This window comes from Colossoma macropomum, unplaced genomic scaffold (genome assembly GCF_904425465.1).
Source record: "Colossoma macropomum unplaced genomic scaffold, Colossoma_macropomum, whole genome shotgun sequence".
In the NCBI taxonomy this organism is placed as follows: Eukaryota; Metazoa; Chordata; class Actinopteri; order Characiformes; family Serrasalmidae; genus Colossoma; species Colossoma macropomum.
Genome location: NW_023494807.1, coordinates 15,784,804 through 15,811,507, shown reverse-complemented (window position 1 = coordinate 15,811,507; position 26,704 = coordinate 15,784,804). Strand labels below are relative to the sequence as shown.

At 38.1% G+C, this 26,704-nt stretch overlaps 2 protein-coding genes across 9 annotated transcripts in view; one reads left to right on the top strand and one right to left on the bottom strand.

Moving 5' to 3' along the window:
- The window catches only part of arhgap12a (Rho GTPase activating protein 12a), a 53,982-nt gene extending 37,506 nt beyond the window's left edge, over positions 1-16,476 (top strand). For 3 of the 7 annotated variants that reach the window (XM_036555677.1, XM_036555680.1, XM_036555676.1), the window contains 16 exons: positions 572-700; positions 1,181-1,219; positions 1,536-1,616; positions 3,848-3,916; positions 5,899-5,963; positions 6,300-6,381; positions 6,902-7,003; positions 7,636-7,734; positions 9,508-9,610; positions 10,222-10,341; positions 10,753-10,851; positions 11,496-11,573; positions 12,156-12,290; positions 12,458-12,563; positions 14,007-14,177; positions 14,302-16,476. In XM_036555677.1, the coding sequence (XP_036411570.1) occupies positions 572-700; positions 1,181-1,219; positions 1,536-1,616; positions 3,848-3,916; positions 5,899-5,963; positions 6,300-6,381; positions 6,902-7,003; positions 7,636-7,734; positions 9,508-9,610; positions 10,222-10,341; positions 10,753-10,851; positions 11,496-11,573; positions 12,156-12,290; positions 12,458-12,563; positions 14,007-14,177; positions 14,302-14,320 (1,497 nt within the window). In that variant the 3' untranslated portion in view covers positions 14,321-16,476. The remainder of the gene's footprint in view (positions 1-571; positions 701-1,180; positions 1,220-1,535; positions 1,617-3,847; positions 3,917-5,898; positions 5,964-6,299; positions 6,382-6,901; positions 7,004-7,635; positions 7,735-9,507; positions 9,611-10,221; positions 10,342-10,752; positions 10,852-11,495; positions 11,574-12,155; positions 12,291-12,457; positions 12,564-14,006; positions 14,178-14,301) is intronic. The other 4 variants (XM_036555678.1, XM_036555679.1, XM_036555681.1 and 1 more) reach the window with 4 other exon arrangements.
- A 4,548-nt stretch (positions 16,477-21,024) lies between these two features.
- Positions 21,025-26,704, bottom strand: part of zeb1a (zinc finger E-box binding homeobox 1a) — a 36,185-nt gene continuing 30,505 nt past the window's right edge. For both annotated transcript variants that reach the window (XM_036555941.1, XM_036555942.1), the window contains exons 8-10: positions 25,996-26,616; positions 24,857-25,031; positions 21,025-24,276 (exon numbers count right to left, since the gene is read on the bottom strand). In XM_036555941.1, coding sequence (XP_036411834.1) covers positions 23,660-24,276; positions 24,857-25,031; positions 25,996-26,616 — 1,413 coding nt within the window. In that variant the 3' untranslated portion in view covers positions 21,025-23,659. The remainder of the gene's footprint in view (positions 24,277-24,856; positions 25,032-25,995; positions 26,617-26,704) is intronic.

Below are 26,704 nucleotides of genomic sequence, written 5' to 3'. Positions count from 1 at the left end.
ATAATGTAATGTCATAAAATGCATTTTTAAAAAGCTCAATTTTCAGTCTACCTTCCTCATTTGCTTTGTCTTTTTGGCCTTTTGCCACAAACATTGGACTTTAGCCACCCAGGTCAAGTTTGTGCATTCCTACTTTAAAATAAAGGAACTGAACTAGTACAATACATAGCTAGCAACTCATTGTGGTTATGTTCACATTAGGTAACATGTGGCTACTGGTATCACAGGACCTAGTTAACTTCACCTTACGTTATGTTGTGCTACAAGCAATTGTTTCTACAGAATTAGATTTGCTCCTTTATTTCCTCTGACACTGTGTTTCTGCATCCAGCATTTTTTTTTTGCTGCTAGCAGCTGATGCTGATACTGTGAATTGGATTAGTGGTTCTCTAAAAAGTGCAATCATGTCAGTAAGAAATTCAGGAGTAATACTCTGTACTAGATCAGTGACATGATCATGTTTGGTGCTTTATTATTTAAAAAAAAAACAGAGTCATATCTATTAAGCAATGCTGGTATAGCTATGTGGTTGTGTAATGTCATGTTTTCTCGCTGCCTCTCCCTGGTTTAGTCAAATCCCTCTGCCTTGATGCCAAAAACTGGAGATGCGCCCAAAACGCGCAGCTTGGACCGGAGGCTGCCACCCCCCATAGTGCTGGAATGGAGGCATAGCACATGCATACTGGAGGCTAATGACAAAGTGTGTACACATGCACATATTCACTTAGTAATATACAAAATGAGGACATGTACATTACTGAATACATTGAAAGTCAGTCTGTTGACGTGATAGAAATGGTCATAATGTATCCAACAACCTGTCTTGCAATTGAAAGTGACCGTGGAAAATGTTACTAATTGTTAATACAAGGATAAAACTAATAACCAATAAAACTGATACACAGTTTTAGCTTTTCAATTATTGATTGAAAAATTATGTGTAAGCATAAATGTCGTTGTTGTCAAGCTCTTGTGAAATTGCTAAATTAGCACTAAAACAAATATATCCAGCACATGACTGGCTACCACTATTACCATTAGCTAGCTAATTCAAAGTCAACACATCTTTGAACTGCTACAGTACATACAACTTGTTAGGTTGCTTTGCTTTTTGAAACCATCCAAGATGAACTTTTTTTTTTCATTCTCATTCATCAGTCACTTAACCTTCTTCCTGCAGATCTCTCGGCCCAGTGCTCACAATGGCAAGGCAAATACAGTATGTATGCGTATACGATCGTTAGAGTCAAATCTGTAGTAGAGGACCAACACCTGTGTATTCATACTCTGGTTATTCCATGTCAGATCGCTTTGAAGAATGAAGATAGTTTAAGATGATGCCAAGTTTGAATATTTCCTTCAAAAAAATGAACATTTGTGTCATCCAAATCTACATTTGTAACAGCCTGAGTGATCTTTACCTGGAATGACCTGCTCTCAAAAGAGGTTGAAATTTTTACAATCCTGTCATGAACTGTGCTAGTGTTAACTGTAGTTTTTACATAGTGTACATATTTGCTTATGTTTGATCAAAGTTAAAACAGAAGTCCATCAAAAACCGGCGAATCTTCTCCCTGCGCAAAGTCTCCATCCGCTCTCATCCCTATAGGCCACAAGTCAGTGCTACCCCTTCTACAGCAGCTAATCAAATCCTACAGCAATCACAGCTCTTAATCTCTCTGACCAATCACATCAAATCGCAGAAACCACGGTTGCTTATGCCTGCAGCCAATGACTGCTTGTTGAAAAGGTCTCATGATCATAATGCACAAAAAAATACTTGTCTTTTTCTCCTTAGATGATGAACTTAGTCTGGGTCTTGTCCTTCTACCTCAGTCTTATCCTTTTTGCATTTAATCCAAATCAGTCAAAAACAAAATCGGAGAACTAGGGAAAGAGATTTTGGTAGCCTAGCAGTCAGAGAACTTGACTGTAACATAGGATGCCATGTTTTTAATTCTGTCTGATAAATACTGCCATTGTGTTGTTGAGCAAGGCATTTAACCCCAGTTAATTGAAGCTGGGTAATATTAGCACTTTTAGGGCTTTAGGAAAGTAATTAAATCCAAGAATCAGAGTGTAAAATCCAGATCAAGACTGAACTACTGTTGAAGAACTCCATTAACTGTGACTTCAACCTCCTGCAGAAAAAACAAGCAAATGTGGGAAAGTGTCTGTCAAACAAATCTGCAGAAAGGTGTCAAAACAGAACCAGCTGTCTTTGAAGCATTTGAACACTTATCACCTTTGCTTTGACATTTTTATGAATAAAAATTTCCAGAGTTTTTATGCAACACTTGGTGCTGGTGTGCAACTTGTATTCAACAAATTTCTTATTTTTCAAAACTCCAGGTTAAAGGTAGACCAATTTTTAAACAGTGAAAGTGTGAGAGCTTGATTTTTGGTCACTTTCTCCATCTAACTACAATAAAATTGTGGCAACCTGTTTATTTATTGATAGACTGATTAATGTATTGACTGACCAGTTGACTGACTGATTGAAAAATTGATTACTAGCACTTTTTCTTTCCTGATTGTCTCTCTGTTGGACAACTTTAAAGATACACTCTGTGATTTCAGAAAAATAGTGTTGGGACCATGTATGTTAGTTTTCTGTAAAACAAAAGTTGGAGGTACACTGCTGAGCCAAAACATGACCACTCACAGATGAAGTGAATAACGCTGATAACATTGATAAGCAAACAATCGGTTCTTGTAAAGCAGTGGAAGAAGGTCGTCTGGTTCAATGATTCCTGTTTTCTATTATATCGGGTGGACAGCCGAGTATGTGAGCGTCGTTTACCTGGGGAAGAGATGGCACCAGGATGCACTGTGGGAAGAACACAAGCCGGTGCAGGGAGTGTGATGCTCTGAGCAATGTTCTGCTGGGAGACCATGGCTCCAGGCATTCATGTGGACGTCAGTTTTTTACACAAGCCATTGCTGCAGACCAGTTACACCGCTTCATTGTAATGATGTTCACCGACGGCAGTGGCCTCTTTCAGCAGAATAGTGTGCCCCGCCACACTGCACACATTGTTCAGGAATGGTTTGGGGAACATAATGAAGTGTTCAAAGTGCTGCCCTGGCCTCCATATTTCCCAGATCTCAGTCCAATCAGGCATCTGTGGGATGTGCTGGAACAAGAAGTTCAATCCAGTGGCTCCTTGCTGCTCACAGGATTTAAAGGATCTGATGCTAACATCTTGGTGCCAGATACCACAGGGCAGCTTCAGAGGTCTTGGGGAGTCCATGCCTCGGCAGGTTGGAGTTGTTTTGGTGGCATTTGAAGGAGCATCAGCGTATTGGGCATGGGATGTTTTGGCTCATCGGTGTATGTTGCTCCTTTTAAATTTACCTCCATATAGTAAGATTTTTTGATTTGTAGCTGCCTTATTACGAAAGAGTGGAATCAGAAGTCTTTATATTTTGTCTCATGAAGAGGTGAGGAAATGTTCTGGGGCATTTACATGGAATGCAGTTGTGTTTACATGCAATAAATCTTGCATAACAAAAGCATTTTAACGCCACAGAGTGTGTCTTAAAGCGAATTGACTCATCTTGTGGCATTAATTATATGTTGCTTTTGCAATTCAAGCAAATTAAACATTACAAGAATTCCACAAATCATCTCTTATCTAATACAATTTGGTGTATGAAATTTTGTGACATCAACTGTTCATAGAAACTCTTCTGTTTTTATTTGGCTTTATGCATGTTTGCATGTATTCATTGATCAGTATTCTTCAGTGAGTACAAAGCGTTAATTAGTAGCATGTCTGAACGAGTGCCTAAAGCTCTGTAGATGATAGTTGTATTGCTTAATGATTGCTGTTCTTCTTATCAGGAACCACCAAAAGCTGGCACTCCAGACTCTGACTGCTCTGACCCTTCCTCTCCCAAACACCCCCATTCCGTTAGTATCATGTGATTAACCCACACCTTTTCTTTTATTTTTCCACATCTCTATCTCATTTACTTTTTCTTCACCTTTTCTCTCTCCTTCCTAGTCTAAGCTAATAAACAGATTAAAAAAAAAGTTTCAGGAATATTATGCAGGTTGCCAGAGTTTATTACACGTTATTACTGTAACAACACTTGACAACAGTAACAGTTATTATATACGCTCTTTATTTCAGTTCGGTAGCCTGTTGTCTTGCTGAAAGAAGTCAATCACAGTTATTCATTGCAATATTTAATAAGGGGAGCAGGGCAGTAAGTTTTTGAGCAAGATTATTTTTAATACATGCAGCCTGTAACCTGCATCTCTAATACAAATGAAGAAAGAAACTTTGTTTCCAGCACCAACAGTTTAAGAACAATTCACCTGCAAGTGGCAGGAGTACAAATGTTAACACTAACCCAATGGGTGGGGTTAATTAACAGATGGAGAGGCTAGTTGTAATAGTAGCTTTAAAACTCTGGCTTAATCAATGAAAAACACAAATAATTCATTACAATTCTTTGAACTAGGTGAGCTTTCTAACTTAAATACATAAAAATCTGCATCAAAAATATTGTTTGTGAAATAAAGTGGTAAAAAAAAGTAGAAGAGCATATTAGTATGGTAAAATTGTAATGCATTTTATATATGTGACATCATCCTGGCTAGCCCTCACTGTGAGTTACTTACATTCTTTAAAACAATGCTTTATATCCGTGTGAACTGTTAATCTAAAGATAGAGAAAAAGGTCACTTTTATGGTACAAAAACACTCTCTAGGTTAAATTTTGAGAAATATCGGTACAATTGCGGTCAAAATCTGCAGACGATGTTGCTATGAGAACACGAAAAAGCATGGCCAAAGCATGTTCTCCTTGAACCTGTTCAACTACATACAGTATCCATGTTACATTTTACCCTGTGTTAGCTTGTGCACTGCTGTCTTCGTATCAAAAATCTTTAAAAATCACAATAGAATTATATCATGGCTCAGGGAACAGGCTTTCATGTTGTTGGGCTTCTAGTGATTCCTACCGTTGATGCTAATTGGTTGTTGCAGAAACAATTTGGCCAGAGTGCTGCGTGAAAGGACATTTCAGAACACAGACATAGTTTAATCAAAAAATTAAATATAAGATAAATATGTAGATTCCCTTTACAAGCCAGGCCAGGACATGTTGTTTTTTTTCTGTTGTTTTTTTTGTCCTGTATGATAGCTCATACAGGAATAACAGCATATAGGGCAAGAAACTGTTTCATAGGGTAGGAGTAGGCCTGTCCCAATTATTACATAATTGCCTGACTGAAGTTATTTTAGCTGATTGCAGTTATTTTAGCTGACAGCACTTATTTTCCAAAGTTGGTAGCTTTCACAATCCTGTGTTTATGTCGCAAGAAACAGAATATGAATTGGGTTCAGACAAATTCATGTAAATAAAAGAAAGCCGAAGACACATTTACACATTTAGTCTTACAATAACAAACATTCTAACGTCTGACTGGTGTTATAACACCTTCAAAGAGCAGCGTGACTAATGTAATTTGAGCTTGAGCTGTGTCTGTCATCATTTGGGAGCTACTTAATATCAACAGCTAGGTAGCAAGATGTCTAATTAGCAATCCTGGCCACTTCAAGCTTTTATAGTTGCATACAGTGAACAAAAGAAGACTGTACAGTTGTTAATCAGAATTATTTATGACAGTTAATCATCAGCTGCAATTTCATGATTGTGACAGATCTAGGCAGGAGAGACATTAGACTCCACCAAGCAGATTCTCCTTTTATACACAGACCTTACTGTGTGGATTGCTCAGTTTGTCCACTTTTACATGCTGTTCCCTTATACTTTAGTCTGTTTTTTTCTGGCTGATGCTCTTCACTTCTCTTCACTTGCTGTCCGTACATAAGCTCCTAATATAACTTCATTGTAACGGTTTTGTATCATTCTCCTTAGCCAAGCTCTGAGAAATCTGGATTCCTGAACGTGACCAAGATCACTGAACATGGCAAGAAAGTCCGGTAAGCTGAAGAAGGGTAGAGGAAGCTCACAAAAATGTAAAAAAGTTAATCTGGTTGTTCAAAGTTTACCAATTCACTGTGCTTGAGTACACAATAGAGGAGTTTCTGCTCTACCACAAACAAATATGTTCATGATAACTGGTTTAATCAGATGGAAAAGATGAGTGAAAAAACTGAAATGTGTACTGTACTCCAAAACTGAGTTGCTGGGGGAAAAACTGGGGAATACTGCCAGAACACTGCCCACCAATAGAACAGACTAAAGAACCCTTTATAATCATGATCCACTGTTTATTAGGTTTTGATTGAACTCCTTGCTTTGTGTCCCACCTACAGGAAAAACTGGTCCTCATCCTGGACTGTTCTACAGGGATCCTCACTTATATTTGCCAAGAACCAGGGCACAGCCACCAGCTGGGTGAGTATTAGTCTGGCAAGGCCGTTCAGTGATGCACTGTTCTTCAGTTTGTTCTTAAAGAGCTTAGCTGGCTAAGTTGGGGTATTTTTTCCCTTTCATTTGACAGTTTAGAGTCGGGGACTGTAAAAAGTAAAATAAATCAAATTTTGAAAATAAATAAATAGGTAGGTAATAATAATAATAGCGTTCCACATCACTGAAGCAGATGTGGGAGTAAAACCAGTTACAGTGAGTGAGTGGGAAGGTTAATCTATGTAAAAGAAAAGAACAAAATGGAAGCCCAGTTCAGTACAAGTTGGGTGGTATATTGTCATTTTTAAATTGGCTTTAAAACTACACTACTATTTAATCCAGTAGCAAAGAACAGAATTGCGAATGTCATATGAACTTTACCATCTGAGGCCACTTAGCTTAACCCTTTCTTGTCTGAAGCCATTTCACCTGAGTTTGTCTGCTTCTGTGTTTGTGCGTGTGTTTTTCTTGCATGCATGTTTCTGTGTGTGTGCATATTGTTCTCCAGTTTGGGAGCCACCAGTCAAAGCCAGACTTCAGCATTGACCTGAAAGGAGCAACTGTAGAGAGAGCATCTAAAGACAAATCCAGCAAGAAGCACGTTCTAGAGGTAAGAGTTGATGACTACATTGATGACTATAAGCACTGATGTATGGATGGACTCCCTGGCTTAAAGGGGCTGGCAATCAATTACAAATATTAAATATCGAAATTTCAGTAGTACTAAACATTTGTGACTTTATCACTAACCAAAGTCAGGTTTGGAAAAAATAAATCCCTATCAGTAATTAAAATGTACTGAAAATCTTCTTTGCCTGATCAGGACCGGGTCTGTGTTTGAGACAGTGGTGTAGCCATGGCAGAGTAAGCTACCTTACTGGCTGCAGGCTTTTTTGTTGTTGTTCTTTAAGCTTTTATTTTCTGGCAGAGGTCAGACTCTGAATCTGTGCCAGATAACTGATCACAGAAGTAAAGGTACATTAAACTGTTAAAATGCAGTCAGTGTTTCCACAGGTCTAAAACAAAACTGGGGAGGAGCACCATCAGGGCTGGGGGGGACATTATTTGAATATATGCATATCTTGACTAAGCATGAAATAAGTGAATGTTAAACTTACCATGTTTTTCATTTTTAGACAGTGAAGCATCTCATAGACTTGGCTGAAGTACAGATTTAGGTTGTGGAAATTTTGTTTTGTTTTGTTAAATTATTAATTTTTTTTTTTTTATTTGTTTCCTTAGGTGAAGACTCGGCAGGGTACAGAGCTCCTTATCCAGTCAGACATCGAAACCACAATCAATGAGTGGTTCAAATCACTGACGGAAGCCATAAACACTCATGTAAGAACACAGGCAATTAATTCTCAGTCCAAAATAGTGTGTAATTTTTACAAACATGGCAGACCAGGGCTTGATTCCCCCTCTGTCAAAGCACATTACCTCCATACCAATAAGGGTGCTTTCACACCTACCTATGTTATGACTGCTGTGAACACTTAACTGTGGTCTGATCAAAATCGCTTGTCTCAGTCTGATTCCTAGTCAGCCTTGATTCAGTTCACCACAGTGGGAACGCACTTCTATGGTGGTCTGCACAGAACAAAAGAATTTGCAATTAAGTCTCATTTATACTTAATGTTAAGTACAGATACGCATATGGGCGAAGCCTTCTGTCTGTACCCTGCATTCATTTCATCCATATTTGTGCGCATTCTCTGAAAGTTTACTGATAAGGTTGAAATGGAGCAGTACCACTGGAAACCTTGGGGGGACTGTCGACAGTAGTTTAAGCAAAACACATAATTTTTTCTCATTGGAAATATAAGTGGCAAACAATTCTCCGTCCACATGTCGTGAAGGTTTTAATGGCCTCAAAGACCACCACTGTCTTCAACGCTGCCTCTTTCATCTCTTTGGTAGTTGGTACATTACTAACCTCATCCACCGTCGCCATGTTTGTTATTGTCAGAAACTTTTGACTCTGGACTGCCTCCTGTGGACTTTAAAACGGACATATTCCTTTTCTTACATAAAGGGAGTATAATCGAGCCTTTAGAGCGGGGGTGTCAAACTCAACCAGTGAAAGGGCCATATTAAGAAATCTGATCAAATCTGTGGGCCACAGAAAAAAATGTTTTTCTTTCCTTTTTAATTAATGTTGTGCTACAACCCGAAATGGCCATTGTTTATTCAAAATATGTAAAACACTTCAATGATAAAATACAAACACTTGTAGTAGACCTTGAAATATTACATGGACACTTGAGATATTCGAAATTTAAATGCCCCCAGGTGCTCAGTCTTTTAAACCTACCTATTTACTTGAACTAGACACCTGGCATCCTTTCTTTGCTGTAAGTTCATTAAGACCTGGGCTCAATTTCTGAGCTGCTGAGCTGACGTTAAGTGTTTATGTTGGTTGAACTGCAGCTGAAATGCATTTTGGTGATGTGACTGGTGTGGAATTGCGCAGAATTATGTAGAATTGAGGTGAAACCGCTGTCCCACAGATTGTCATTGCGGTAGGAGAGTCAAAGTATATTACGTTGCAGTGCATGCTGGGGACTGTAGTGCAGCTTATTGTGAAGTGGGCTAGTATTAATTGATATTTAGGTGTCAAGCCTGATTTGGCCCACGGGATTTAGAGCATGTTTCTGCTTCTTCTAGCAGCACATCAGCACCCATACTGTCCGCATAATCTGTCCACGTGAGTCACTGCTGTGTGTGTGTGTGTGTGTGTGTGTGTGTGTGTGTGTGTGTGTGTGTGTTGTGTGTAAAATTAAATCTAAAATATACATACAGTATTATGTGTATATAAACAGTGATCTCACATTTTAACCTGCCTTGCACCTACTGCACTTTGTATTTCGATTATGATGTGAAATTGTAAAATGCAAAGAAGTTAATTACTGGGCACTGATATCTGTACCAGCCATGATAAAATCACGGATAATTAAAAATAATCATATCGGTAACCCAAGGCAACCCTTTAAATACAACTCCTCTCTCAGTGCACAGAAATACTGATATTCAAGTGTTTGTAAATGCATAGAGCAGCAGACACACTGGGCATACATTGTAATTTTTTTTGTGTGTGTTTGTGTGTCCTGTCAGGCCTGGGAGTCTGATGAGGCTATTGAAGAGGACATGCCGGAGTCTCCAGGACCAGAGAAACATGACAAAGAAAAAGAGCACAGAGACTCTAAGAAACTCAGAGGTCAGTATAGTGTTTAAGAAGTGTTCTCCACTTGGTGTGCACTTTAAATAAAGCCACAACCACTTAAAAAGAGTTCTGCCATTCAAGAATGTATTTAACTGTTACAGTCGTATTACAGTCGTATGCAAAGGTTTGAACACCCCTGGGTTAAATTACAAGTTTTGTTGATTTTCTTAGTGAAAACATGTTAACACATCCTCTGTAAGGAACACACTTTTAGTGTACAGTTTCTGTTTCTTAGTTTAACATATTGGGAAAAAATATAAAATGTCATTTTTGCACAGGCCATATTTTATGTTTTATTTTTCTCAATATGTTAAATTCAACAAATAAACAGTAAATGTGTGTGGACGTGTGTTCTCTGTAAAGGTTCTGTTAACGTAGAAAATCAACAATACATGTAATTTGGCCAGGGGTGCCCATTTGTTTTTGCATATGGCTGTATACACAAGCAGGAAGTTTGTCATCCAATCAGCCATCACTGTCACCATGCAGCATTCTGTGTGCACATAATTCAGAGTCTGTGCTCACTAACAGAATTGAAATCTTTAGATTTTAGCCTAAACCTCCCCATTTCATTTTACTTAGATATCATTTCTCATAATGTCTAGCCATGAAGAACTCCACCAGCATGGACTCAACGGAGCAAAAGAAGACCAAGACAAAGCTGAAGAAATTTCTCATACGTAGACCCACTCTTCAGGCGGTTAGAGACAAGGGTTACATCAAAGGTACCACACATTTACATAAACAGGGTGCATATATGTTTACAGTTACATGCAAAAGTCTTCAATGCAAACTGGCTGAGTTATTCTTACTTTATAGAAGTGTGTAATAAAACTTAAAAACCTGAATAAAAAACACTTCTGCACATTTTAATACACAGTTACTGTTTATTTGCTGAATTTAATATATTGGAGAAACATAAAAAATATATATTTTATTTCTTCCAGTATGTTAAACTCGCTGTGTATTCGCAGAAAAATGCCATGTTTAAGTTTGTTCCCTTTTGGGAATGTGTTAACTTTTTTCACTTAGAACATCAACAAAATATAATTTGGCTGGAGCATTCAAACCTTTGCATACGACTGTATATGTTATTTGAATGTGCAGCCTTGCTATCTCCTTTTTTCTGTGTTTAGATCAGGTGTTTGGCTGTAATCTGATCAGTCTTTGCCAGAGGGAGAACACGACTGTCCCTCATTTTGTCAGGATGTGTATCGACCATGTGGAGAATCACGGTACAGTAAAAAGACATAAAATTGGTTTAAAGGCGGGGTCATTGATTTAAGTCTGAACGCAGACTCTGAAAGCAGGAGAAAAAGACAAATAGGCCTCCCCACAGGATGTAAATGTTACAGGGCCACACCACAGAGCTAGCTAAAAGCCTCAGTTGTGATAAGACCTCTTGTGACAAAGATGAAGAAAAAAAAATTCTGCCACTTCCTGCAGTGGCTTACAGTTGTTATGAAGCCAACCTTGTGCTTTACCTGCTAGATTATTTTGCGTGGCACATCGGAAGCAAGCAAAGTGGGCTCTAGGCTTGGAGGGACTCAGTCCACTAAAGGAAAATGGTGCAGTTGTTTGGCTTTTGACTTTCAAAATAGCAAACTTCCACAAAAATCAGTGACCCCACACCTTTTTTATTAAATAAAGAGGGAGTTGTTTGTTTACTCTGACTTGTAGAGGCTTGGAAACACAGTTAACCAGTGTTTAAAACCTTACATACCTGTAATGTCTTGATTTCTCTACCAGAAACTAGAGAAACTTTTTGTTGTTTTTATCTCCTATCTCTTTCCTTCTTTCTGTCTCTGCCTCTCGACTCCTTTTACCTCTCTGTCTGCTTCTCCTTTTACTTCTGATGTCTCTTCCTCTCGGCCTTCAGGTTTGAATTTGGATGGTCTGTACAGAGTCAGTGGAAATCTGGCCATCATACAGAAGCTGAGATTTGCAGTTAATCATGGTAATTTTAACCTTTAACATTTTTAACATTTTCATAGTAATTTAGCAAACCTGTTAATACCCACATGCCTATCACATAACATTTAACTTCTCTTGATAATTGAGAGACAGCCAAGTGTAGCTTTTAGTAGATTATAAAATGACTTCACTGTCACATCAAAACTCCTTTTTTCCTTTGGCTTTATTTTTAACAAAGTTTCTCCTTTTTGTAAAATGTTATTTTTTAGACATTTGAGGCTTTGTTGTCATGGTGAGGATATATTAAATAATGAAAAACAGAATTTTTAAATAATAAAAGTATGTGAAGCGAAGATGTACAACAAAGCTATTCAGTCTATTGGATTGACATGCTTTATGTCAGTAATTGAGACAAACTCTGCTCATATGCTCTGCCCACAGAGATGTGGAGCATCTGATATATACTGTAAACTAAGATGGCCACAACAATCTGGATTTTGTCAGCTGTATTCTGATTGGTTATGTGCACATCCATGTGTTTGCACTTTGGAGTATTTCAGAGCATTTCACTCAAAACTGCTCCAGGGAGAGGGTAATTGAAATAATCTCTGTCTTTCTCTCTCAGATGAGAAGATAAATTTTGAAGACAGTAAATGGGAAGACATCCACGTCGTCACTGGAGCGCTGAAGATGTTTTTCCGGGAGCTTCCAGAACCGCTTTTCACCTATGCACTTTTCAATGACTTTGTTGCTGCCATTAGTGAGTAGAGAGAGTGTGTTGTGTGGGTTAAGAGGGAATGAGAAAGAAACAAAAAAAACAAATGTTTGCATGTTTAAACTAGAGAATATAAGGGAAGAGATTAAGATGGAAGAAAGACTCTCCTGTCTTATGCACGTCTTTAACTTCTTGTGTGAATGTTTGTGTAGAAAACCCGGACTATAAGCAGAAAGCGCAGGCCGTTAAAGACAAAGTGCAGAAGCTGCCTCGACCCAACCACGACACAATGCAGGCGCTTTTCAAACACCTGAAAAAGTGAGTATATTCATAACTAATGTAGACACATGATGATGAAACTGCTGCACACTCTTCAATATGCACAACCTATGGAAAAACGTGCACACACATTTACATATGTGAACACTAGGGCTGGCCCTCATACTTGGAGTACTCAAGTATTCGTTCATTACGTTGATAATTAATTCTGTTATTAAATTTAGCAAGCTTTGTCTTTTTTCAACCCACAAAAATTATTGTTTTTATCAGAAAAGGCCTTTAGATTGAACAGTTAAGTCAGCAGTATACTTAAAATGATTAAAGACTCAAACGACATAGAATCACCGCTGTATACTGTTGTTAATGTACTTAAAAAGAACCATGTGTACGTCTCAGCACTGCTAATAGTCCCACTTCATGCAATGGAGCAATCGCAGTCTGGGGCTGAAATCAGCTTGTTCTGGCAGTGAGGAGGCATTGCTGCCATCATGGGTGCTCCCAAGCAGAGAAGTCTGGCGTGGGGCTTAAGTTTATTCTAGCCAGTGACCCTTTAGACCACAGACCATAAGCTGCAATCTGCAGGATGGAAGTGATCACAGTCCCTTTTTAACAGTCCCTTTGCCTTGCATTGTGTCCTGTGAGCTCGGTATCAGGTCCAAGGACAGGCTGCACTAGCCAAGTGGAGTACCTGCTGAGTTGCTTCCAGGGTGGTCCTCCTTCTGTACAGCTGACCCCGTAGCACCAAAAGCCCCTTCAAACCTCTGCTCCACTCTCTGTAGCTTTTCTCCGACTGAGCTTAGCTCAGCCTGCGTGTCACCCTCACTGCTGCTTTTCATGATAATAAACCAGGAAACTAATCAAATAAAGTAATTTGATAAAATAAATCTAAACTAGAGCTAAAACCATGATCGTGATCAATAAAATGCTAATTCCAATTACACTCTTTGCACCTACAGTCATAAAAACTGTATTTGAACATTAGGGCAACATCCGTGGTTTCTGTAGCAACATACAGTGCACAGGCAGCTGGGCTTCAATTAAATAGAATAAATAATAGGCCAGACACATAATAATATAAACATGGGATTTTGAAATGATTTATTCAGTATATCATGTATTTTGGGACCAATTTGATATGATAATAAATGCTAAATAATATAATTATGGATTTACAGTAATTTGTCATCAAAGAATTCATCTCGAGACTAAATCACCTTTTCAAATATGAAGCGAAGTTGATATTAATTGTGTTACGGCATCCTTAATTGTGCTATAGCATCTTCCACAATACTGCACAACATTCTCAGTCATTTTGGCAACATCTACATCTCCATTCATATTTTTTTCTGACATGTCTAAAATGTCTTAACTGTTGATTAGATCTTCAACCTGATCTTAGGTTATTACTGATTCCAGACTTCTGTGCAGTGATTTCTAACTTTTGATCAATAGTTGATGACAGTAATGTGTTTGTGTGTACAGAGTGATAGAGCATGGTGAGAAGAACAGGATGACCACGCAGAGCGTCGCGATCGTGTTTGGCCCAACTCTTTTGCGTCCTGAGGTCGAGACATTGAACATGGCGGTACACATGGTATACCAGAACCAAATTGTTGAGCTTGTTCTACTCGAGTATGACACCATATTTGGCAGGTAAGCCACACCCACAGCAATCAGCTGGCCAAACATGAGGCAACAGTCACCAACGAGGAGTATTTTCGAGAGGATGACCTCGTCAATAATGCATTGAAAACACTCCGCACTTATTGATGTTTAGATACAAAGGATCCATTTAAAGCAAGCCCAACTGATTCTGGGGGAGGAGGACCATCTGACTTCAGCAATCTACTTACTAAAGAATACTTACTTCCATTTTTCCCTTTATTATTTGGACCAATTTACTTTTGCGAACTGCTGCCCTCGATTGGAATTCAGTTTTTGATGGATAATAGCTCTTACTGGACTGTACTGTCTTTTTTTAAACCACATTTGGATCATCCACATTCCATAACTGGACCTACAAGGCTTTCCATGCCATTTTGCTTGCTAGACTGAAACTTTTTTTCTTTTTCAGCTGAGAATTTGAGACTTTTACTTGTTGATAAGGCTCAAATGCACCCTGAACTGGCATTGACTTCTATTACTGTTATGCAGTTTACTTTCGTTTTGCCATAATATACAATATAGCCTGCTGTATTTTAGAATGATAAACCCATTGATCAGTAGCTTTCATATCAGTACAATTCAACTTGGAATGAACCATTACTCTGTGACCTCTGTGGCGGTTTCTAATGTACATTTGAATGTTCACACAGTTTGAGGTAAAACAGGAGAGTTGACCACTGCTCACACTGGACTTAATGGACAGTCAAGGACAAAGTATTTTCTCTCTTACACACACAAACTGTTTCTGACTTGGCTGGGTTTGTCTTAACTTTCAAACACCAGTTTTACAGGACCCTTCAGTATGTTACAGATGTATTGTGTGTGGCTATGTACATGTGTGTCTATGTGTGTATGTACAATATTGGGCAAAAGTCAGAGACCACCCTTCACTTATGTCATTTCCAGTTTAAACTGCCATTTCAGGTTATTTATTTTTCAGCTTTAGGAAGAAAGCAGGAGAGATAATTGTTCACACCTCCAAAGTTCAGTCTCAGAAGCTGGTTGCATTGTCTGCTTATCAAAATCCAAGTAATCCCAAATACACCACAGTGCTCTGGGGTGGTCAGTCCATTGTTCTGAAAACACCAGCAGCATCTTTGGTTTGCAAGTTTTCTTCTTTTTTCTCTATTTCCTTTTCTCAGTAACAGCTTCTTGACAGCTACACATCCTCTTAGATTCATATTGTTAAGTCGTCGTCTCATATTGGAAGGATGGACGGAAACGCTTGTGGATTTTTTTAGATCGAAAGCAAGAGTGGAGCTTCTCTCTCTCAAACATGAAAGCTTTAAGTACTGTTTATCTGATGGTGACAGTTTTGGTGGTCTAGGATTCTCTCTGTATCTTTTAATCATTTTTTGAGCTCCTGTTTTAGAAACTCAAGTTTATTTCACATATTTTCTTTGACTTTCTGCTTCCTTATGCAACTGGATTACATTATATCTAATCTCCCCAGAAATATAACTTGTGCTTAACAGCCTTTTTGACTGAAAATTAATAAATGAAGGATGATCTCTGACATTTACACAATATTGTATGCATATTTATGTGTGGTGTCTCCTGAGAATTCACTGGAAAACGAATCCTGCTTATTACCCCAAAGCACTGAATGTGCACAGATCAAAGCAAATCTCAGGTCCTCTTTTCATAAAGCTACATATTAATCACAGAGCCAAGCTCTGAAAACACTGTACAGATCACAGAATAACATGGGGACAAAACAGAGTCAATGTAAGACATTACACTGAAAGCGGTGTAAGCATTTGCTGGTACTTGAAAACTGGGATTGTGTTGTACAGACGCATCTGATGGTGTTGAGAAACTGTGGTAAGAGATAAAACGGGACACAATTGCTACTGATGTATAAACATAAAATAGAGACTGATTTATTGAAAAAAGCTAAACCTTTTAAAAAAAACTGCAAGTGGACATTTGTTGAATGTAATTTTCGAACTGCTGTACGTGATGCTACTTGATGTCTGTATTGGAATAAATTTGACAAAGCAAGTTATTAAGGGTTTTGTTTAAATGGCATCAAAATTATTATTTTTTTTTTTTTTACATTTTTTTCTGCATTTTGATCAACTACATTCCGTAACTGAAAGGTATTGAAAGTACTAAAACTGGAACTGGACTTGGTAGTAGTGGTAGAAGAATGCTGTTAAATATATTTTTCCTAACTGCTGTACATGATGCTTGCTTTGTCTGAAAGTGGAATAAAGTTGTTAAGGCAGGGGGTTAGAGTTTTTGTTTATATGGCATAATATATAATAAATTGATATACCACTCATCCATTGCCATATCATATTTTGTTAATTATAATGTGCCTTTTTAAAAGCCCACCCTTGCATCTTGTCCAGCAGATGTTAATGGTGATTGCCACAGAACACTGCAGCCAATGGAATGAGTAAATAGAATAGACATGTACACATTTGGACAGTAGAGCTTTGAGAGCTGCTGTAAAGTCGTCATCCATGTTGAACAAAACAGTAGTATTTTAATCAGGCCTGCAATTTTGGTTAGAGATACAATACAATACAGAATTTCTGTCAAACCAGTCCAACCGGACGTAACGCACAGCATTGCATTTTGAATTTAAACCCGAGCCAGATAAAGGTCTGTTTAAATCTAACCCAACCATATTGTCAAGTTTTGGGTCTGAATCTGACCCACAACAAAATTCTGCTTGAAACTGACCCGAACCCAGCCCATCATCAACCAAAGTGATGACAGCTTTTTAAGTTACTTGCAGCAACAATAATAGCCGTCAGACAAATGGAATTGAAAATTAAATAAATTAAAAATGATCTAATACATTTAGCATCTGTCCAAAATTAAGGTATTCTTGGAGCAATATTTCTGAACATCCCAATGTTTTTAGTTCAGTGCAAACTTTCCATACTGTGCTGCTACAACATATTAGAAGGGGTGTCTACAAACCTTATGATATACAGCAAGGGTGTCCAAACGTCTTTCAAAGAGGGCCAGATTGTACCGTGTCAAAATACTTGAGGGCCAACATATTGTTCACAAATGAAAATATTAAGTTTTCAAAATGTCAGCACATAGAATAAGAGCTTTCTGTGTGCTACCGTGTTTACTATCACAGTATAAAAGATGCACAAGTCTTATTTTGTTCTTGTATTGCTCAGAGTATAAAAAATAATAACACTGAGTAACAATGAAACATGTATAATGTATTAATTATATTCCTGTTCAAGTGTTTACTTGTTCAAAAATATCATTAGACAAACTAACCCGAAAGTGTACAAGTTTTTTCTGTTAATGTTATTTACATATCAAATAAATGCAGCAACTGCATTCACAAATCACTTTATTAAGTGAACAGATTAAACTGCATAAACAGCCATGTTTTTCTTCAACCATAAACACTGACATTTACTGAACTACTGAATTTGCTCTGATAAGTTGATGCTGTGAGACTCAGATAGTTTGCAGCTGCTTTAGTTCCTCTGTCCTCTCTGAATATTTATTGTAATGTCCATGCTTCGTTTCATGTCTACTGATATTATATTCATTGCGGTCTTTTCACAAATGAGGCACATGCATTTGCTGTGGCTCTCGATGACAAGAGTATTCAAATTTCCATCTTGGAGAATCACCAGTTCTCAGTGTTAAGTTTGTGATTTAAGGCTGTAGTCTTAACTAAATGTCATTCAGTTAATTAAGCAGCAGGTCTAGTTAGAGTAGAATACAGTAGAATATATAGGATCAGTTTCCCAGATAGTGATTAAGTCTAGTCCTTGACTACACAATGTCTGAATGAAAATCTCTACTGAAAAGAAAACGTAGTCCAGAGCCCGTATTTATGAAGCTTGTCACAGTAGGACTGCTGATGTAGTATCTGCTTTTGTCTCAACAGTCGTAGTATGTAAGAGAATCTGGGCCTATATCAGCACTTATACTCTGAGAGCCTTTGTGAATACGAGCCCAGGAACTAAGCTTAATCACTGACCAGGAAACTGACCCATAGGGTACCTTTTGGTCAACTACATCACCAAATGCCAAACCTGCTTGTCTTCATTCTGTTACTGGACAGTAAGATCCTCTGGTGATGGTCTGTGTTTATAATGACATGCATTTACCCCGTAAAATGTTTTAGGAACTACAAACTTTTCAACTTTTCTCATTCTGAAGTTCTCACTGCAGCATCATTAGCTCTGTCTGGGCTGGAGTAGTTTTACCTGAAGAGATTCTCTAATGTAATCTTTAAGGGATTTGACTGTTGATTCAACAGGGCTAAGTATCTGTGTAATTTCCCCAAATGGACTGGATGTCAGGGTTACGCAAAAGACCCCCTTAATGTCCCCCCCTAATCATCCTTCCCTACATAGAAAGAATAGGTGCACCTATCTAGTCAGTAATCATTTAACTTAATATAATTCCTGAGGTGAAACAATTCCAACTCTAATAGTGCCTTAGTTTGTCCACCAGAGGGCAGAAAAGTCCACATAAGCATAAATGCTGTAACCTTGCTAAGCACCATAGGAGGTTAACACAGGATTTGGCTCCTGCTGCTAATTATTTTAGAATATTTTAATCCTCTTTTTACATCAGTACTTTTTGCTATTTTAATTTTCTAATGAACACTGTGCATCGGTGCATTATGTAAAATGTTGGGGTAAAACTGCGCCTCACAGTCCCTTTGTCATTCTTGCATTTCTCTATTTTCTTCATAAAGACAGGCCAGCAGGTACAGAGGCTTACCATTTAAATTTCCCTCAAGTGCACCCATTCATGAAAACAGCTGCTGTGCCCACCTTCCTTACTTGGAAACTTGAATTATAAAGGATGAATCAAGCAACTCTGGCAAAAATGAGTGGCTGATTTGGACACTGTGCAACTTTATGCAGAGAAACATTGTAATCTTGACCAAAACCACATCTGATCCTCTGCTGAACAATGTGATCATTTCTGCTAATGTGCTTTGTATCTTGCTTTATATTGTTAGGTGGTTTAATATTTTTCTCTCTTGGTTGTATCCAATTTCATTTAAGTGAAAAAACTACAAATCAATACCCTGAAGGAAGTTTCAGAGCAGGGCAGGCCAGAGAGACACAGATGTTTGATTGTTGGGAGTGGACTTACACATAGAAATATTAGTGATATGACCAGAAAAGTGCATTTCCTGAAGATAAAGCAGAGAGATTAGGGCAGCTTGAGCTTGAGCAGCTAAGATGTTCCTAGGCGGTGTGATGTTTTACCATCATACAAAAACAGTATGCCTGATCAAAAAGCTGTATACAAGAACACCATTCCTGATGAGACTGAACACTGTGGAGTTGGAACGGTGTCAATATCATGACAATTGTGGAATGAGTTCACAAGAAAATATCTGTCAGAAAAACAAGAACAAGAATAATAATAATAATAAACCATCACATAACAACAGTGTTGTGCAATCACTAATTAATACCACATTTATTAGAGAAATATTGTGTTTTCCCCTTATACGTCAGCTGTTATTCTTTTCAAAAACTTGTCATATCCAAAATTATTATGAATGTACAGTGTTTTGGAATGAAGCTCTTCATATTATTTTAAGTATGTTAAGTTTTATTAACAAAAAAGTGCAATATTAGAAAATAAAATGTTAAATCTAACTCATTGTCTGCAACACAGATTTAATAACATACAGCTAAGCAGTTCCAAGCTGTTTCTTTCCTCTGAACTGAAAGGCGAGGCAGAGCGCCTTGTATATGAAGAAACTATTAAATTGTTTAAAGAATATAGTTTTTCCACATACTGGCAACATGTAAAAAGGTGAGGATGTGTTAACTACATGTTTCATCTTTTTGGGCTCATGACCCATAAATGTTACACTGAAGTCACTAAAGACAAAGTTTATGCACCCCTGATGCAAAAAAGATGGTCATCGCTTAAAGAGAGATTTTTATTCTTAAAGAAGCTCCAGTTTTACACAACAAACACTTCAGAACTTTAAGTAACAGCATTTCAACGAACACTGAAGCTGTTCTGAAGGCAGATGGTGGTTTTTACTCCAATATATTAATATATTATTCGGTATCTCAGCCCAGAATAAACAGATTGTCTTTTTATAATTCTAGTAACACATTGCAGTTGCTGTATAATGTGCATTATGGGAAAAACAAATGAGCACCTGCTACTTCTGTGTGATGGTCAAAGATAATGTTGTCACAACAAAACCTTGAATGCAAAAGAGATGCATTAGTTGTAGTTGTTGTAGTTTTTCTTCTTTTTTACTTTATTGCTGTACATTGTATTAAACGTGCATGAATGGACCAGAAGAAATGGTCCAAAATACTTGAAAATAAATCTTGTTACATACATTAACTTGCATTAAAAGTTACGAAGGTTTTTTTTCCTTATGTTACTGTTACCATTTTGGACAATTCCAATTCTTCTAATAAAAGCATAAAAAATACATGCTGTACAAATAGAACTGAACGGGCGTTATTAAAAAGCTGAACCACAAATATTAAAATGACTAATGAATGAGTACTATTTTGAAAATATAGAGGTGACTTTTAATTTAGATTTTCTGCAAGGCAGATTGTAAACTTCACCAACAGTGGCTACTCATTTCTGTGTTTTATATTAGAATTCCATGGATAATATTGATCTTTTAATCCTTTTTCTATTGCAGTTAACAATTTATCATTCAAATCTCAGCTTCCTCACTAAAATGTATTATGATGGAGGACGTGGGGCTGTAGAGAAGAAAGAAATCCAAAAAAGGGGACACACTGTCATCTTTGTTACACCATGTGAAATTGTGAAGGCACAACTTTGATCATGCAAACTGAATCGAATATGAGCCACTGTTCAATACTAGTTCAGGAAATCATGTTGAATATTTATTCACAGGTTTGAGGTTCAGCTTTATGTTGAAGAAATAATGTGAATTCAACAAGCAAACTGGGTGGACAAATAAATGTTTGCGTTTGAAGATGTTTGTTATTTACATTTCTGTAAATCCTGTAATTGGGCTTCAATTCCTTCATGGCATTGATTTTCATACTAAAATTATATTACTGTACTGAAAAATATCCTATTGTACCAAGTAAATACAAAGTGTATTAACACTGCACACTACATGTGGAATAATAAACAACCATGAAGAAAAAAATAATGAACAAATCATCATCAAAGACTTTTTTTTAATACTGATGGTAAAAACATACACAATATACACGTGCATTAATATAAACAAACATTTAGAAATAAAACTTCACAATGAATAATACTGTAATGTGTTATGGTGAAATCAACATTAAAATCACATTCACCCATTACTTCTTCTTTCAAGTGCCTCATACGTCAAGTGCACTCCTTCAACTAATTCACTAGTGTATTCATTCCTTCAGTTTTTACGCCGTTTCTTCCTACTTCTCCTATGCTTTAATCCAACAGCTGGCCTCTGTTTTCAAAGGACCAGGGTGGGTCTTAGCCTTTGTTCCAACTAATGAACAAAACACTTGCCAAGTAATTGCCATCAGGCAAAATGTGAGTAAGCTTAACAAAGTCTGGTATTCCTTCACTGAGGAAATACAGTTTGATCCACAATGGCCCTTTGATGCTAAGGTTTCAAACTACTATCATACAAACCTACTTATTTGAGTATAAACGCGGAACTGAGGCGTGCGTTCAGCACCGGCCCCGGTACTAAGCCAAAGTGAGCTGCAGTATATTCACAAGGCCACCCCCGACAAATTCACACTGGTGCAGCTGAGCAAAGACCAAAACTATAAACACATGGTATCAGCCCAACATTTACGTCATGATTTACTTCTCCATTATTGTAAACACTAGATTTGACCATTTATCATTGGCTGAAATGTCAGTGAAAAAACTGACGAGTGCTCCAATGCTACATCAAACAATCTAAACTCGACTGAATGTGGATTCTTGGCTCTTTGGCCAAAGACTACACTTGACATGACTGCGTTCAAGCTTTGAGATTCTTCATAAATTGGCTGATAGTTTAAAATGGTTTTATTTGGTTGTGGAGTGGAGGGTTAATAGGAATGAATGGCACTTACAGCTTGACGGTCTTGCATAAGGCTGGGGGTGTGGGGTTCCTTAGAACGCTTCGTAGATCATCTAACATTGACACAAAATCACACATTAAAACAAGACTAGAATTAGGGGTGCACCATTATCACATGATGTGAGAAACTGGATCATTTCCAATCACTGACAGCACTTAAGCGCATAGTATTGGCTTCATAATTTTAGGAGAATACATTAGTCGAGATGATGCGTAAACATCTGTTCTACAGTTCAGAAGTTGCATATGCTGTTCAGTAATACGTGTAACACAAAATGTTGAGGGGGTGGTAGAAAATTGAAAGGTGCAATAAATTTAATTGAAAAAGCTCATAAAATAAAAGTACATGTACAGGTACTTCTATTGCACTCTCAGTATCATGCTGTGTAAAAATTAGTGCACCCCTAACAAATCTGTTTGAGTAAACTAAAAACAGACATAACACTGGCTTTGAGGTTGTGACACACAATTCCCTGACTGAATTTTTTTTTTCTTTTCTTTTAAATGGTGCCATGTTTCTACATACTATACCACAGAAAAGTGCACTTCATAGTATGTACCATCTATAAAGAAAAAAGACCTTTTCATGGACATACAGAATACAGTTACTGATACAGGCATTATCAGGAGTGCTTAATTGCAAATGTTATGCAACATTTGTAGCAGACTAAAGTCAATAATGGTACTGAGATCAATTAGTTGCTCATTAATATGATGGAATCAGAATTTTGATTTACTCACTCAATTTAGCAATGAAATATGCATTGTTAATATTACCTGTGGATTTCTGTTATTGTGATCATTTGACACTCTTTATAGATGATCCCATGGTACCGAAGTGCAAACACATTTCCTTCATAAGGCGGACAGGCAGATGGCAAAACAAAATGCTATGCTAACACTGGCTGGCCAACTTAAAATAAGAATACTGAACGGTATCTAAAACTTGAGGCATTATGTATCCATAAATAAACAATCCATAAATGTACCTGCAGTGCATTTTAGTTTTATCTCTCAAAACATAGTGACATACTGATAAAATACTGATTTAGTAAACTTCATTGGCAATAAAAATGTATAGAAATCTCACCTGACTGTACAGACGGAAAGTTTCAAAGGAAAAACATTTAGTAACACTGACAAACATACCTGGAGGTTGTGGTCCAGTAACACAATTCAGCTGTAACTGGTCAACTAAGCTTTAAAGTCGTCTAGTTTGTTTGACCGAACTGCTGTAATTTTTTTTTCCTTCACCAGAAAAAAAGAAGTTTGAGGATCAGGCACACCTGGGCTTCATACACAGTAAAATACTGAAACACAGCTTCTAAAGTAACCCACGATCAGCAAGACTCAACAAACAACTCAGAGTCTTACTCTTTCATCAGTTGTCAGTTATTAGAGAAAATAAATGTTCTTTTTTTCAGTTGTTTTTTCCGTCCTCTGTAGTCGAGCCTGTGCTTTTCACACAGTCAGTAACTTCTGCGTCCTCCGCTCGTTTCCCCGTCTCCTCCGTTTTTTCTTCTGTGCTGTCTCCCACGTCCATGGGTTCCACCACTTCTTCCTCCAGAGTGCTGATTTCCTCACCTTGCAGCTCCACTGCATCTTCTTCCTCTACCACTTGCTCTTCCTCTCCACCTCCCCCCTCCTCTTCCTCTCCTTCCTCCTCATCACAGTCCTCCCCGACTCTGACCACTCGTATTTCGCTCATGTCAAAGCCAGCAAACTCCATATCCTCATTACCGTCTCTCTCTCCCTCTCGTTCTTCATCTTCCTCCTCCTCCTCTGCCTCGCTGTCTCTCTCGTCTGAGTCGAGCTGCGAGGGCGTGCTGGTTGGCTCTGGTTGGTCGTGAGCCTCCTTCTTGCAGTAGGAGTAGCGGTGGTTCATGTGCTGGGAGTAGGAGCCGGAGTGTGAGAAGCGTTTGCCGCATTTATCGCACTGGTAGGGCTTCTCTCCGGAGTGAAGTCGCGTGTGCTCGATCAGGTGGTGCTTGTGTTTAAACGCCTTCTTGCACACGCCACACTCATGAGGACGCTTACCTGCACAACGAGGGTGAAAATGTATTTTAAAAGACAGAAATCATCGTGTGTGTCAATTTCAAGCATTATTTACAGAAGTGTAGGAAAAAGTCAAACCTTAGCAGTGTTCTTAAGTACTTAACTGCTCTAAGCACTTTAAAAGGTTCCACAACGATGCAGTAAAAATGATATCCTCTATGAGCCTTGCAATTTCAAATTTTCCGTACCTCAGCACACCTGATGCAGCTCATGAAGAGCATGATAATTAGCTGATGTTGTATCAGGTGTGATGGGGCAGGAAATATTTAAAAACTGTATACTAATAATATCAAATAGTACTAATAATATACCAAACATGTAATATATGTGTTTTCCTGCTCTAACTCACCTGAGTCGGCTAATGAAAGGTATGTCTGGTAATATGCTAATGAGATGAATTAGGTGGGCGGGGAAAGCAAAACTGCTGGTCTAGGGGAAATGGGTTTTCGCTAACTCTTGCTTTGTATAGGAATGTGTCCACTCATGAACAGCCAGACGTCCAGAAACGTTTAGCCACAAGACCTAACACAAAGAACCTGCACCTGTGTGTGTTTTAATGTACCTGTGTGTTCGTATTTGTGTCGTAGCAATGAGCTGCTCTTCTGGAAGATTTTGTCACATAGATCACAAGCGTACTGGCCACCCTGCATCTTCCTCCGCTTTCTACTGGGAGAGAGGTCACTGTCATTCAACCCATCCCATGTGGGCACGCTTTCACCCCCAGCATTGGACCTCTCCTAAAAAAAAATAGAGACAGATAGAAAGAGAAAAAAATGGAAAAATGGAAAAAGAGGCATTGAGACTGACAGTGGTAGAGATAAATTATGAAAATGTAAGGCAGAAAAAAAGAAGAAATTATGTGGAAAAGCTGGAGGATAAAAAACAAATAAGATCAGACAACATGTCTTTAGAGACAAAGAAAACAGCAGCTCAAATAATTATTTCATTCTTTATGTCTTGGTGCTGGGCACTGTATCTACAGAGGTTTGATGGTATTGGTATTAGTAGTTGTGACAGGTGACACAAGTGCAAAGCACAGTTGTATGCAAAAGTTTGAACACCCCCAGTCAACTTATTAAATAAGTTAACACATCCTCTAGAGAGACTGAACTTTAATATGCTATAATTTTAGTGCACAGTTTCTATTTGCTGAGTTTAATATATTGGAAAAAATAAAATATAAAATGTGTCATAATTTTTGCACAGGCCACGTTTTAGGTTTTTTGTTAAATTCAGCAAATAAACAGTAACTTCATTAAAACGTGCAGACGTGTGGTCTCTTAACATATTTTCACTTAGATAATTAACTAAACATAATTTGACCAGGACCTAAAATTTAACCCAGGACTATAAGTCACTGTTTGAGAAACTCCATAAACGCAAATGAACAGTCGTGATAGGTGACAAAAGTTAACTCCAATGCACAGCTGTATGCAGTAAAGTAGTTTCTGGAAATGTTGTTTCTGTCTGGTTAACATTTACAGTACTGTATCAAGTTCCCTTTGGTGGGAAGCAGAACAGAATCTAAGCTCTGTCAAGCTTTTAAAACATTCTTTAAGCACAGAGTAGCAGTACTCAGGAAACATGGGTTTATGCAAACTTAACTATCATCTAAAACTATGATCCCATGATGTATTAAGAAAATGTTGTGATACTGAATTTAAACAATTCTGCCCAGCAGTAGTGTGGCTGTTTTCTTACCTGACTGCCATTAGGTACGGCTGTTCCTTGTGTTTCTGTGGATGCTGGAGTGGTGGTGGTGTTAGCCTGGTTGGAGGGAGTGGTGTTAGCAGTCTTGCTGTTGGTTGAGGGGGTGGCATAGGTATATGACAATTGAGGGATGAGGATGGTGCGTTTGTTGGTGGAGAAGGCAGCTCGGAGGCAAGGAACTCCACCCGGCTCTGCTATGGCAACCAACGTTGGCAAAGGTGTTGCAACAATGTTTATTGGACCTGTAGTAGGTTGTGTGACATAAATGGTATTGCTAGGCAATGTATCTTTCTTGAGGCAGGTGAGATTGAGGGGCTCCTCTTGGGCAGGAATAGATGGCTTGGTGGTGGACACTGATGCGGGAACTGAGGTGTTAGCGTTATTACAGGAGGACTTTGGGAGAGAGAGGTCCAGAGGTTCAGCTTGCACTTCCTCCTCTGAGTCTTCTGTCTTTACTATGACAAGATCATTTGTGGAGAGGTTGAGTGGAGTGAGTGGAGAGGAAGGGGCACTGTTCTGTTCCACTGATGAGTCTTCATGGGGTTCACTTGGAGTGTCGAGGATTTGGGGCTCAGTGTCGGTACTTGGGTTTGGTGGAGTGTTTTCTACAGTCTGTAGGGGGAAAAAGTGCAAATCTGTGTAAGGCATTGATTAAACAGACAGTCTTACATATTCATATAGATTATGTACCTGATCTTTC